This window comes from Populus alba, chromosome 1 (assembly GCF_005239225.2).
Source record: "Populus alba chromosome 1, ASM523922v2, whole genome shotgun sequence".
Taxonomy (NCBI): Eukaryota; Viridiplantae; Streptophyta; class Magnoliopsida; order Malpighiales; family Salicaceae; genus Populus; species Populus alba.
Window position 1 is genome coordinate 10213029 of NC_133284.1, and position 14494 is coordinate 10227522.

A 14494-nucleotide genomic window follows, 5' to 3' on the forward strand; every position below is an offset into this window, starting at 1 on the left:
TTTTTGGAACTGCGGTTAAATAACATCTTTAAAAAATTTTGAATTTTTTTTATTTTAAAGTATTTTTTAATGTTTTTAAAAGATTCTTTGTCCTGGCATGTGCATGACTAATTGAATTGATAAAATAATTTGGAGTTTAATATTAAGAGGCAGTCATGTTTGAAATTAGACCAGTCAGAAGAGAAGAGAACGCTATCCCTTGACCCTTGTGAGTAATTTAAGGACCCGTTTCGCAGCCTGGCTAGCCAATTGTTTAAAAGAAAATTTAATTTTTTTGTTTAAAATTATTATTTTAATGTTTTTAAATTGTTTTAATTTATCAATATTGAAAAAAATATAAATATAAATATATATATTATATTAATGGATTTCTAAAAAAAAAATCACATTAAAAAACAACTGATATGACAGTAATAACAATAATACCTTCCTATCATATCAAATAAACCTCCAAATCAAGAAAAAAAGATCATTATAGCACACGACAAAGTTAATTACCCTTGCTGTCCCAGTAACTTAATTCGGTTAACAAAATTTGACGTAATAATAAATCCAACCCTCCGTGCTTAACCAACCAGGTCAGCTGCCGACAAGCCCGTCAAAATAAACATCTGAATTTATTTGTGAGTTAGGTGAAGAGATGGCCCTTTGTTTTTGGTAATAAGAAATGGTCTTATTTGGTACATAGCCCGATCTTCCCGTCGTTTATTTTCCAGCCAACCTGGAAAAGACAACAAGGTCTTGTCATCAATACAGAAGTCAAATTTCGCCTGGGCATTTTATAAACGTTGGTATTTTAAATGTATTGTTGAATATTTTCAGAGAATAAATTTGAAGAAAAAAAAATTGAAGAATTGTTTGAAAAGTTGAAAAGTTAAACACGAAAAATAAGAAGTAAAGAAAAAAAAACAAGAGGTAAAGATGGGGTCATGATTCCAAAAACATCAAGGGAATTTTTTTTTATCACCCGCATACGCTACTTGAATATAACATAACAATGCATATAATAATACGTGTGTGTCAACCAGTTTTAATTTTTAAATTATATTTTATATTTAATAAAATATTAAATTTCTTTCCAGTCAACTTGATTATTACTAAAAATCATATCACAACAAGGCCATTGAATGCCAAATAAATAAATTTTACTTTACTCCTTAATCAATCTTTAAATTTGAAGTATATTTTATACAAATGACTTGAAATAACTTTTCTTGAAAAACAATAGAGCATAAATTAGAATCTATAAATTAAAAGTTAAAATTTAAAATTTAACTGTTTGTTATAGTATAGTTTTGACTTATTTTTTTATCAAGATTTTAATTCAAATTAAAAATTACTTTCAATCAAGCATATTTATATATTTTCTTTAAATTAAAAGTTAAGAAACAATTTAATTTTTTTTAAACTAATTGTTGAGAGGACACTCTTTGGTAAAAAAGAAAATGGGTTTGCATTTCAGACACACATATGTTTTGTGATTTTTCATTTTTTTCATATTCTCATACATGTTATATGCCAGGCCTTTTGTTTAACATCTTAAAGATTTTTTTGTCAACTGAGTTTTTTTATTGAGTTAATTATAACTCGGTCCTGATAGTCTAATAAAATTAATTCATTAATTCTTCATTATTCAAGAATTATTATTTAATTTATATTTCTTGAGTTTGTGAATAACTTCTTCTTTTTTTCATAAGTCAACCTGTCAGACTAGTTTCTGGTTTTATAACTAGAAGTATTATAATATTATTAATTTTAACATTCAATATAAACTAAAGTAGAAAAATATCTAATTATTTTTTAAAATATATAAGTTTGATAACAATACATATCAAGAGTAAAATATATTTTTTAATATTTATCTTATCTTATTTATTATAACCAAACAAGATACAAAGAAGCAATTATTTTATTTTGTATATCATTATCAAAAATAATTTTATTTGCATGCATCTTTTTTTTGTCTAGTCTTTATTGTTTTTGTCTATTCTATCTCATAATAACCAAACACAATTTATGTGTGTTGGGTTTTCTCCTATTATATTGTTTAGGCTACTTTCTAAACATGAAAACTAATATTGGAATATTTCACTTCATCTCCTTATTGATATGATTTTCTTTTATATAATTGTTCAAATCTTAACTTGATTCTTGTTATTAAATCATATATTGTAAGTGGATGTTTATTTGTATTTTTCCACCTTTTATCTTCTTATTTATTCATTATCTCTAAGTTTGTTTGAACTTTTTATCTTTTTTATAATTTTTAAGCTCACAAGTATTAATGTATATTAGACTATAAATATGAGCATTATTGAGATGATGTTGTAGTGCAACTACATTTATAATATGATATGAAATATAAATGCTCGCTCTCTTTTTGTTTTTTTTAATCTCTATCATTCTTATTTATTTTATTTACTTTAATTTAATATATTGCTTGCTTCTAAATATATAGTTCTACAGTAATTCTCTTTTTATTTTCTCTTCAGTTAATTTGATCTTTCCTTATATTATTTAGTCTCTGGTCATCACATTCTCCCTCTGTTTTTTTTTTTTTCTTACTTCTCATTCCACTCACAAATAGAAAAAATTATAAAATGACGGAATTTCATTGAAAATATATTTTATTTTTTAAAAAATTCATGGAAAAAATTGAAAGTAAAAGATGAGTTAAGACAGCTTTATTTATAAAAATAAAAGTTACTTTTTCTTACCAACCATAATTACTTTTTAAAATAAAATAGACACTCAAAGTAAAATATTTACATGTGTAGATATCTATCCCTTACTTTTTGTAGAAGGATTATTTTTTCACTTCATTAATTTTTTTAAAAATTTATTAGTTTATATATATTTTTTAAATTATTTGACTAAACATAAATATCTTTTGTTTTCAATTAAAAAAAATCATAATATCTAAAATATATTCACAACACCATCATATTTTTCTCTTATGGTGAGTGCTAGTCGAGTACAGTAAATAATATCTGATTGCAGTGTATATGATATTTCTTTATTTAATAAAAATCTCAATGGAGGGGAGCATGAAAAAAGTTAGTTTAAAAATTAAAACAGAGGAAGAGCAAAAAAAAAAAAAAAAACCACGCCAGGTAACGTGTAAAACGAAGAACAAGGGACAGAAAGCACGTGATGGTCCGAGAACCTGGGAAAGTGTCCACCGTTAGTACTTAGTAACTCCAAATCTTAAATAATAAAAAAAGTTAATTTTAAATTAAAAAAAAAACTACAATCTTTAAAAAATACCGCAACTTCAATCACCATCTACAACCAATCCTGGATATCCAGAAAGGAAAAGAAGAAAATAAAATTTAATAATGGCAAACATGGTAATTTTATCCAAAATCAATGTTCAAAAGTTTCTTTAAGGAAAGATCCTGACCCCGCAATTTCTTTTTTTCTTCAGATGTTTTTTTTTTTCTCTTCCTGTCTATATAAACCCAGTAACCTTGCTGCAAGTCTCCTCACCCTGCTCTCAAATAATCATTTTTAGCATATTTAACAGGAGAACAATTAAAGCCAAGCCTCTTTGTTCTTAGCAATACATCGAGAAAGAGAGAGGTTTTGTGTTCCTGTTTTTTTGGTTGAAGTTTCTTGATTTGTAGAATTGTTTGTTCCTCAAGGAATTTATAGAAAATCCAAGAATGACAAAGAATGTGGGGATTCTCGCTATTGATATCTACTTCCCTCCTACCTGTGTTCAACAGGTGATTAGATTTCATTTCTCTATCTACATCTCTCATTCTCCTTCTCAATAGCATTTTTTTTTACTTGGAATAGAGGTTTGTTTTTTATCGGTTTCTGTTTAGTTGCTGAGAAAAATAAGGAAATGTAAATACAGTGGGGTTTTGGATTTTGTTTCTTAAAATTTCATGTGTAATTTGTTTTTGGGAAGATTAAATTAAAAATTATCCGGGCTTAATCAAGCTTTTAATTATCTGGTCAGATTCATTAATTGTCTATCTCTGCAACATGCAAGAGCAAATCTGCTCTGGCTTTTCAATATAGTGATTTGGGTTGTACATGTGAAACAGGAAGCCTTAGAGACCCACGATGGTGCAAGCAAAGGGAAATACACAATTGGACTTGGACAAGATTGCTTGGGATTTTGCACAGAAGTGGAAGATGTTATCTCAATGAGGTTTGTGATTTTTCAAGATATAGGATCCCTTAACTTCTATTAGACGTGGTTGTGCTTTATAACTTGACAGCTGATAATGATGTTTACATATTTTGGGAGATTTTCAGTTTGACAGTTGTTAGTTCACTTCTCGAGAAGTACAATGTTGATCCAAAACAAATTGGTCGCCTAGAAGTTGGCAGTGAGACCGTTATTGACAAGAGCAAATCCATCAAGACCTTCTTGATGCAAATCTTTGAGGTATTTGATTATTTGAAATAATTGCAATGTTCTTATGGTCGCGTGGACCTGTGAAAGAATCTTTGATAAAGTGTTTGGTGTAGTTGGAATGTTTACTTTGTGGAACCATGCTGTGGATTATTTAACTTGAAATCTTGAAACATGCTTTGCTATAACATGATTTCTTCATCACAAAATTACCCTTTTAGCTAAATCTTGTGTGTGAATTTTCATTTCATACATAATGGCCAGTAGCTTGTGTCCAAATTTGATAATTGGAGTTTGATCCTTATCTGTGTAGCTCATTTTTACTAGCTATCTTGTCTAATAGATAAACTTGCAAGGTCATTTCTGGATTTAATTATAATCGCTCTGCTGTATGAAGCAAAAATAACATGCTCTATTGTAACATGATTCTCTTTCTTGAAAAACAAGCAGAAATGTGGAAATACCGACATTGAAGGGGTTGACTCAACTAATGCATGCTATGGAGGAACTGCAGCTTTATTCAACTGTGTCAATTGGGTCGAGAGTAGCTCATGGGATGGACGCTATGGGCTTGTTGTGTGTACTGACAGTGCGGTATGATAATATCCTTTGACTGCTTCAAAATCGCCTTTTTTCTTAATAATTAGTTGAACTTGTTGATGTTAAAATCATGTTAAAATCAGTTTTATTTCTGGAAACAAGACCATTTATTTGAATTTCTAAGATACTTCATATTTTCCATCTCACTGGTTTGGAGCATGTACTGGTTTCCTTTTCTTACTGGAGGTCTCTTTCTATTTTATCAGGTCTACGCAGAAGGACCTGCCCGACCTACTGGAGGAGCTGCTGCCATTGCCATGCTAATCGGTCCAGATGCACCTATTGTTTTTGAAAGCAAATTTAGGGGGAGTCACATGTCTCATGCCTATGATTTCTATAAGCCCAACCTTGCTAGTGAATATCCGGTAACTCCATTTCCCTTCTACATTGATTCCCTTTTCTGTGTAACCTGTTTACTACTATAATTCTTTATTGTTCTTGTTTCTTGATACCTTTTCCTCATGCTGTGGAAAATGCAATTGTAGGTTGTGGATGGCAAGCTTTCTCAAACATGCTACCTCATGGCCCTTGATTCCTGCTACAAAACATTCTGTGCAAAGTACGATATATTAACTACAGAAAGCCTTTTTCATGATGTAGACCTTTTGATGATACTGGTGATGTGTGTGATGTAAATGGCTTGCTATTTTGCTCCGTGTAGGTATGAGAAATCAACAGGCAAACAATTCTCTCTTTCTGATGCTGCCTATTTTGTATTCCATTCTCCTTATAACAAGGTAAATTTATTGTTTTGCTTTTTCCATTGCTCTCTTTGTGGTATCACCAACATGTTCAGCATTTGTATTAATTCTGTATGTTGAACTTTTGCAGCTTGTACAGAAAAGCTTTGCTTGGTTGGTGTTCAATGACTCTGTGAGGAAAGCCAGGTTCTGTCTTTTCTTCACTCCTGAAGAATTTTATATGTTTTGGTTTTTAACTGGTAAAATTTGCATGATATATTAAGTTCTTACCTTCATTTGCTATTATTTGCAGCTCAATTGATGAGGGTGCTAAAGAGAAACTGGCACCATTTTCAACTTTGTCTGGTGATGAAAGCTACCAAAGCCGGGATCTTGAGAAGGTGCATTTAAAACCCACCCTGTCTGTTAAAAAAGTGAAGACGTTTCTTTCTTTTGCCTTTTATCCACCACACTGCAGAAGAAGGGTTGCTGGTACCTATTTTGACACTATTGAGTTAGTGAAGAGAAAGAAATCATTTAATTTCTTGAGCCCTCACTTCTAAGGATACTCCTGCTGCTTTCAAATTCTTATCAAATCTTTGTTTGGATGTTTTGCCAACAGTGTGCTAAATGCAGGAGATTTTACTTGCATAATTCTTACAGATGAGCTACTGAATTACCAAGCATGCATGATGCTGAACATTTCCAGACTTCTAAATTGCAAAGATTGCTTAAGATTCCATATCAGAATTGTTTAGTTGTTGGTATTTGAGCATCTTGCTGATTGATCACTTGATGTTATGCATCCACAGGTATCCCAACAAGTTGCAAAGCCTCTTTTTGAAGCAAAGGTGCAACCAACCACTTTGATACCCAAGCAAGTTGGCAACATGTATACCGCATCTCTCTATGCAGCATTTGCATCCCTTCTTCACAATAAAAATAGTGAATTGGTAATAGTCGTTATTCTTTTTTCTAATTTTAGACTTGCCTTTAAATCTTCACTTGTACTTCATCATTAAGATGGCTTTAATCTTAGCTTATTTATATTTGACGCTAGTGCTTACCAGGATATTTTGGATTTATTGCAGGCAGGCAAGCGGGTTATACTGTTCTCATATGGAAGTGGTTTGACAGCCACGATGTTCTCATTGCAACTACATGAAGGTCAACAACCGTTTAGCTTGTCAAACATTGCCACTGTGATGAATGTTCCAACAAAGTTGAAGTCAAGGCACGAGGTAATCTTGAATATATTTCTTGAACGGTTAAAGATCAGTTCCTTGTATATCATTCTCCATTATGCATGATCATGCCTCTGGGAGCATGAATTTCAACTATCATTACAACCCGACAAATCCACCTGCCCGCCGCATATCTCAATATTTGAATTTGTAGTTTAATATCACCGTTTCCAGTTGACACCCCCTCTTTGGACAGCTGTTCTCTTCTGAATAAGCAATCTAAAGGCCTTTACAACCTGGGAACTCTTCATTACCCGCTATGTTAAGTGCAGTGTACTTTCTTATGGTCTTGATGGAATCATGATTAAGAAATACTAGGATTGTTGGAATGATCCAGAAAAAGTAAAGGTTAAGGGGCCTTGTTAGAATATATCTTATCTGCTCAATTAGATTGTGAAGGAGCAGTGTCATTGAATGCATTTCACTGAACTTATGCTTCTGGTGCAGTTTTCTCCCGAAAAATTTGTCGAAACTATGCACCTAATGGAGCACAGGTACGGAGCAAAAGACTTCGTGACAAGCAAGGATTGCAGTCTTTTGGCTCCAGGAACATACTATCTTACAGAAGTCGACTACATGTACCGAAGATTTTATGCCAAGAAGCCCATAGACGGCGCTAGTGAGAATTGTTCGCTCACCAATGGTCACTGATCCTCGGGAACCAGCTACAGTTTTCATAATCCAGGGATTCGGCTCTTAGCTTTTAAATGTTGTTATCAAGCCCAAAGAAGAATATCCATGCTTCCTTGAGTTTGTATTTTAAAGCAAGTAGTTCGTTCATCAGCAAGCAAGTGTTCTCAATATCTTTTTTTGGTTATCTTTTAGTTCGTTCATCAGCAAGCAAATAGTTCGCTTACCTGGCCTTACAGGCTTTTTCGTAACTTCATTTCGGTTCCTTTTATTTTTGGTGTGATTATCATGTGATCTAAGGGGAAATTTAGTATTTTAAAAAATAAAAGAAATAAAAATTGGCACATGTGTCGAACGTGTCAATAAGTAAGCCGCCCTGATGTGATTAAAAATGACTTTTCTTGATGCGTTCTGATTTGTCATGATAGGGTCTCCCCGCTAGACGGCATATGTGATGTAATTATGTGGTTTGGTGCTTATTATCCTTTTTTTTTCTCTCATCTCAATTTCTGCACCTAATCTTACAAAATCTCATCTTACAGTAGCTATTCAATTGTTTTTTCTTTGGAATTGGTTTTGTTCTTTCAATTGATTTTTTTTATTTGGATTTTTTTTAATTTAATCCTTTTTTGATTTTTTTAATATGTTAAATTTTATTATTTTTTTTTAAATATAATTTATTTTATTTAAAATTATTTTTAAAATGGAGTTTTTTTAAGAGTTCATTTTTCTTCATTTTTTATTACTATTTTGTTTATTTTGGTAAATTTTTTAAATTAATAATTTATTTTCATATTTTATCCTTCAACATTTAATTGAACTTTTTTACTAAGCCTTTGTCTATGATTTAATGAGTTACGAACTTAGTAAATTAATCCAAGTTAAAAAGATTCACCCGAGTTTATTTAAAAAAAAAAAACTTATGTTTTTTTAATTTTATTTTTTAATATTATTATTTTTTTCCATAAAATTCTTCACTGACTTTGAAAAATGACTTGAGTTATCTCTAGTTTTTTTATTTGTTATTCTTTTGTTAAATTTATTTTTTTAAAAAAAAAGTTTGGTTTGAATTAAATTAATTTAAATTAATTACTTAAATATAAGCATGTTATGCTCACTTCTTGATATTTTTGCTTGCTTAAGTATACTTTTTTATTCTTTTTTTATTATTTTTATTTAATTTTAAACCTTTAATATTTGATCGATTAAAAATGAGCTTCCTGTTTTGTTTCGATTTGGGTTTTATAGGATTATCATAGTCTCATACCTCAGATTACAGGTTTCGCGGGTTAACCATGGTTGATCTAGGTTGAACTAATATATTGTTGTTTTAATATTTTTTAATATATCACAATCTCAATATTTTTAAAATGTCTTGTCCAATATATATCTTCACAATTTTTTTTCAAAGTTAGAAAAAAATGATATGACTCGTGGCTTAATGCAAACAAAAAATATAGGTAACAAAATCTAAAAAGCATGGGGTTTAACCATGGGCATTCATAGTGAAAACCTCATTTTGCCCTTCTAAAACATAGCTAAACAACTTGTTATTGGGGTAGTTTTGTATTTTTGCAAGGGTCTATTGATTATTATGGGCAATTAAATATTTTCACATTTTAAATGCATAGTCAAATGACTATTCTACCCATAAATCCAAAAAGTTTTAAAGTTGATGCACAAATTTTTTTTGCATTTTTATTTTTTTAAGACAGTAAAATGACTTAAATGCTCTTAGAAGTATAATTTTTTTTTAGCTTTTATCTAAAGAAATTTTTGTATTTTCATACAGTTTTTTTTTCTAAGTTGGTTAAGGGGCAATTTTTTAACTTAACAAATATAAATGTTATTAAAAAAAGTGGTTGGTGTGTGTAATGCACGTGCCAACGCATAGGTAGCTCTCGTGCCCTTTAAGCGACGCGTGCAGAGCCATCCAGTGACCAAATACCACATTACACGACAACATTTGAGTCATCTTGATGTCCCTTCTGTGATGAGGCGATGCGTTTCATTTGGTGTCCATGGCCTTTTCTTCTTCTTTTCTCTCTCCTCGTTAATTTCCATGTCTGCCCGTTTAAAATTTCAAAGAAGTTCTTCAATTTGTTATTCCTTAAAATTTGGTCTTTATTTTTTTATTACTATTTATTTTATTTGGAATAATTTATAAAACTGGAATTCTTTTTCAATTTCATCCCTCTTCAATTTTCTCATCTTTTAAATTTGGTCCTCAATCTTTTGATTGTTATTTGTTTGATTTGAGATAATTTTTTAAATTGATTATTTTTACAAATTCATTCTCAAGTTTTTTTTCTTATCAAATTTGATCTTTATGTTTTTTATTGTTGTTTTTTTTTTTTATATTGATAATTTTTTGAAATTAATTTTTTATTTCATTCTTCAATATTAAATTGGTTTAGAATTGAGCTTTTTTTATTAAGTCTAGGTATATAATTTTACGAGTTGCAAGTTTTAGAGATTAATCTAGGTTTAAGAGGTTCATTCGAGTTGTCTTGTTTTTTTTTTTTTTTTTTAAGCTTATGTTATTTCAGTTCTAAACTTTACCCTTTATTCAATTGAAGATTAAACTTCTGTTGTTTTTATTTATTTTTCTATTTATAGGATTTTTTACTAATTTTAAAAATGAAACAGGTTATCTTAGTTCTTTTTATTTGTCGTTATTTGTTGAATTTACTTTGATAATTTTTTTAATTTGAGATTATTTTTCTGATTTTATCCTTCAAAATTAGATTGATTTTTTTTTTTTTTTTAATTTTGCCATTCAACTTTGAGTTGGTTTTATAGTTTGAGTTTCATAGTTTCATTCAATTCACTTTTGTTAACAACTATATTTTTTTAACTTTTAATGACATGGATAATTATTTGATTAAATAAGAAAATTATTCTAAGAAACATAATTATTAAACACAACTGAGTTGAGAATATAAATTGAATTAATTAGATGCATGTATAAGATTTTAATTTATGATTGAGAGTTTTTTTTATAACAAAAAACACATTGAAAAAAACTTGTATATTTATTTTTTTATTGAAAAAAATTATATAATATATAGCAAAGATCTCAAAGCACATGTTAAATAGCTAGTTACATGCTGAAAAAAAAGGATTAAATTGGATATAAAAATAAATCAAAATCAAATGCTAATAGATAAAATTCGAAACAAAATTCAATTATAAAAATGATAAAAATAAATAAATAAAAATTAAAAAAATAAAGACAATTTTATATAAAAATTAAATGAAACTAAACAATGAAGGATTACATTGAAGAAAAAAACTTATTTTTAAAAAACAAATAAAAGATAATTTTTGTATTTTAAAAAGGAAAAGAAAAAATAAATCTACAAGAGCTACACTTGCAACCTGTCACCGACACACCCCGGGCTACCAATTATTTTAGTTTTATTTTTAGAGTATTTAGTAATTAAAATATGCGAATAAGAAGTTAAAATATTGAATAAAGAGTATTCAATATTGTAACGATGATTGTGTGCCGACAATATTACCCCAAACCAAGTTATTTAGTTTTGTTCATGGAAGGCAAGTGCGAAAATGTGAGGGGATCCACGGCGAGACATTTACCGGGTGAAGGTGCTTTTCCTCTCCTCTCCTCTCTGATGATGATGATGATGAATGGACCACCACAGCAGCAACGTGTCGTCAACCGATGAAAATCCAATTAATTAAGCCACAAAAGACTCGAAACTTTTCCAGAGTTTTCTGTCACCACTCTATTAACCAATTGGTCGAGAGTTGAGACTTGAGAGTCGAGGCTCGAGACCACCACGCCCCCCCTCCCCCCCTTGTGGTCCACTTCTATTGGGACCCACATTGCACACACAAAACGGTCACCAACAAGACTCTGGCACGTGTCACTCCCTCGTCTTCACAAAGCTTTCATGATCCCATCCTAACCGCTTGATAGTCTCTCCATCCCCACCACCAAAATCTTTTGCCATTTTTTCCATGAAGCAATAAACAACAAGATCGTGATGATAAGAGCCACAAATAGAAATACAATTCTAGGGTTTGATCCCTTCCCCTTTTGTAACCCCCAACTTTTCCACAAGTAAATCTCTCTCTGTTGCTCGACTGATATTTATATATAGTTCCTCCTTCAACCTCTTCACCAAAACCCTTTTTTTCCCATTCATTTTCCCTAGAAACAAACAAACAAACACTCCAAATTATCATCTGGGTTTCTACTTCTTTTTTTCCCTTCTGGACCCTCAAAAAATGGCATCATTGCAAGAGCATGGAATGGACCCAGATGATGAAGGTGGCACTTCTGATCTTAGCACGAGCGCTGGTGACCCAGAAGACAATAGGAACAGCAGTAGCATCAGCAGTAATGGGTGCTTAAAGATATCAACAATTGATGAAACAGAAGCGTTTCAAGTCATGCCGTTAAAGGAGGAGCCATTTGACTCCGACCCGTCTTCTGACCCGGACCAAAGAACCAACCCAGTGGGTGTAGTACCGCTAGCTATGCAGATGCAGACGCCAATGCCAATTTCAATGCCTCTGCCAGTCACTACAACAGCAACAACCAGACGCGCATCCACCAAAGACCGCCACACAAAAGTGGAGGGCCGTGGCCGTAGGATCCGAATACCCGCAACTTGTGCTGCCCGGATCTTCCAATTGACCCGAGAATTAGGCCATAAATCAGACGGTGAAACCGTTAGATGGTTGCTTGAACATGCTGAAGAAGCTATTATTGAAGCAACCGGCACCGGCACGGTCCCTGCTATCGCGGTCTCCGTTGGTGGGACTCTCAAAATCCCTACAACAACCTCAAACAATAGTAATTCATTAACTGAAACGCCGAAGAAACGGAAGCGCCCTTCGAATTCTGAGTTCTGCGATATTAGTGAAGCAGCACCCGTTTCGACTTCTCAGACATCTGGTTTAGCCCCAGTAAAGCCCTCAGCACCACTTGCTGCGGCCGCGACACCACAAGGAATGGTACCTGTTTTTGCTGTGGGAAATACTGGCATGATGGTGCCAGCGAATGCTTTTTGGATGATTCCACAAGCTGCGGCTACGGCTGCTCCTGCTAATCAACAAATATGGGCCTTATCGCCTTCGCTAACCCCTGTCTTTAACGTTGCAGCCGCGAGGCCCATATCATCATTTGTGACATCAACAAACAGTGGGAATGAAACAGGAGTAAATACAGCAGCAGCAGGAAGTGTGGTAAATATACCTAGCGAGGTTGAATTTAGGTCACCTTCACCGGTGGTTGCTAGCACATCGGTTGGGGCTAAAGTGGCGAAGAAATCGATCATGGCGCCGAGTGTGAGTTCTAATAGTGGTAGTGGCAAGGGAGGGAAGGCTCAAATGTTAAGGGATTTTTCTTTAGAAATTTATGATAAGCAAGAGTTGCAGTTAATGGGGCGTCCTGGGAATAATCAACCACGCCGATCAAAATCGTAGGAATTTAGTGTTGATGTAAGCGCTAACAGATGGAAATTAACTACCAAGTTGTCACTTGCAAATAATTTCCAGTTCAAGGGTTTCGTTTATTTGCAATTTGTGTTTTTTATTTTCTTCAGAATTTGTTGCTTTTGTACTTTATTTATACAGAAGCCATGAACAGTAGTGTGGTTCTTGACTTGTCAATCTTCGTAATATGTCGAGCGATTATCAGAAATAACACTTGGCATTTGAGAAACGTGTGCTACAGAAACAAACAAACTGGCTTTCTATTTCTAGCTTACGCTCCAGTTCAGATGCACGAAGATGAATGTGCCTCGTGCTTGATTGACCTGGCGCTGTCGTAGCATTTCTTTTTTGGTTTCACTGCTAGTTATTTTGATCTGGGTTGTTTTTGTATTTTAAAATAGTTTTTGAAATTTTTTTTTATTTTTTTTTTTTTCTTTAAATTAATTTTATTTAGTATTTTTAGATTTTTTTTTGAAGTGTTAATATAAAAATTAAATTTAAAAAAATAAAAAAATATTATTTTAATATATTTCTAAACAAAAAACATTTTGAAAATCAACTATTACTATAATACCAAACAACATAAAAAAATTAAACATGCAAGTTTTTTTTACATGTTTTTATACATATAAATTAAAAAATTTTATGCATGAATTTAATTAAATAAATCAAGAATAATTTGTGTTAATGATAAATAAAAAATATTATTAACAATAACTAAATACTTATCAGTAAGAGTCGAGAGACGGATATATATTCAAGATATTTAATTTTGTAACATAGTTTATTTACTCGATAGTGTTCAATAACTCTGTTTATTAAAATTATTTTTTTATTTAATAAAATTATAGTAGAAATAGACACACACACACATAAAATTATTGACTAAAATCAAGGTGAAAAAAATATATCACAAACTTGCACTTAAATACTATCCAAAAATAAATATTATTTATTGATAAAGATGAATTAGAATAATCTCATAAGAAATTAAATACATACAAAATATTTTAAAAAAAAAATCATTATTTAAAAAAAAACTAAATACAAAAAATAGAAATCAGAGAGAAAATGTACTAATTTAAATATAAATTTAAAAAAATCTTCAAAAAAATACATACAAAAAACATGATTTAAAAGGCAAAATTACAAAAAATAAAATAAAAAAGAAGGCTAAATGTTGCTAAGCATGGTCTAATTAGAAAGGGCTCGCACATAGGCATGCAAGGGTAGGCTAACATGGTGCTATGCTTTTTTTAAAATGTAAATGGGGTGGACATGTAATTTTTGAAAAGAAAAAAAATCTTGATGACACATCATTTGGAATTCCTTAGATTTTTTTTTTGGTATTCCCCCTAAATCTAGGTTTTCAAATGCAAGGGTAGGCTCACATGTCATGGTCAAGATTCATAATGCAATAATATTTGTTAGATCTTTTCCTTCTAAACAACTTGTTTTTAACTAATATATGAAGAGGTTGAAAATTAGGAGTAAATAATTAGTTT

General features: G+C 31.2%; 2 protein-coding genes across 2 annotated transcripts; both read left to right on the forward strand.

Annotated features, from left to right (window-relative positions):
• The first annotated feature begins 3458 nt into the window (after positions 1–3458).
• Positions 3459–8017, forward strand: LOC118033800 (hydroxymethylglutaryl-CoA synthase). The gene is made up of 12 exons (XM_035038906.2): positions 3459–3728; positions 4056–4162; positions 4270–4402; positions 4820–4963; positions 5176–5334; positions 5455–5528; positions 5631–5706; positions 5801–5856; positions 5963–6050; positions 6462–6602; positions 6741–6890; positions 7341–8017. The coding sequence occupies exons 1-12, from the start codon at positions 3666–3668 to the stop codon at positions 7542–7544; spliced, it is 1395 nt and encodes a 464-aa protein (XP_034894797.1). The 5' UTR covers positions 3459–3665; the 3' UTR covers positions 7545–8017.
• A 3329-nt stretch (positions 8018–11346) lies between these two features.
• Positions 11347–13218, forward strand: LOC118033798 (transcription factor TCP9). Its single transcript, XM_035038904.2, has one exon. The coding sequence runs from the start codon at positions 11778–11780 to the stop codon at positions 12978–12980; it is 1203 nt and encodes a 400-aa protein (XP_034894795.1). The 5' UTR covers positions 11347–11777; the 3' UTR covers positions 12981–13218.
• Positions 13219–14494: the final 1276 nt, after the last annotated feature.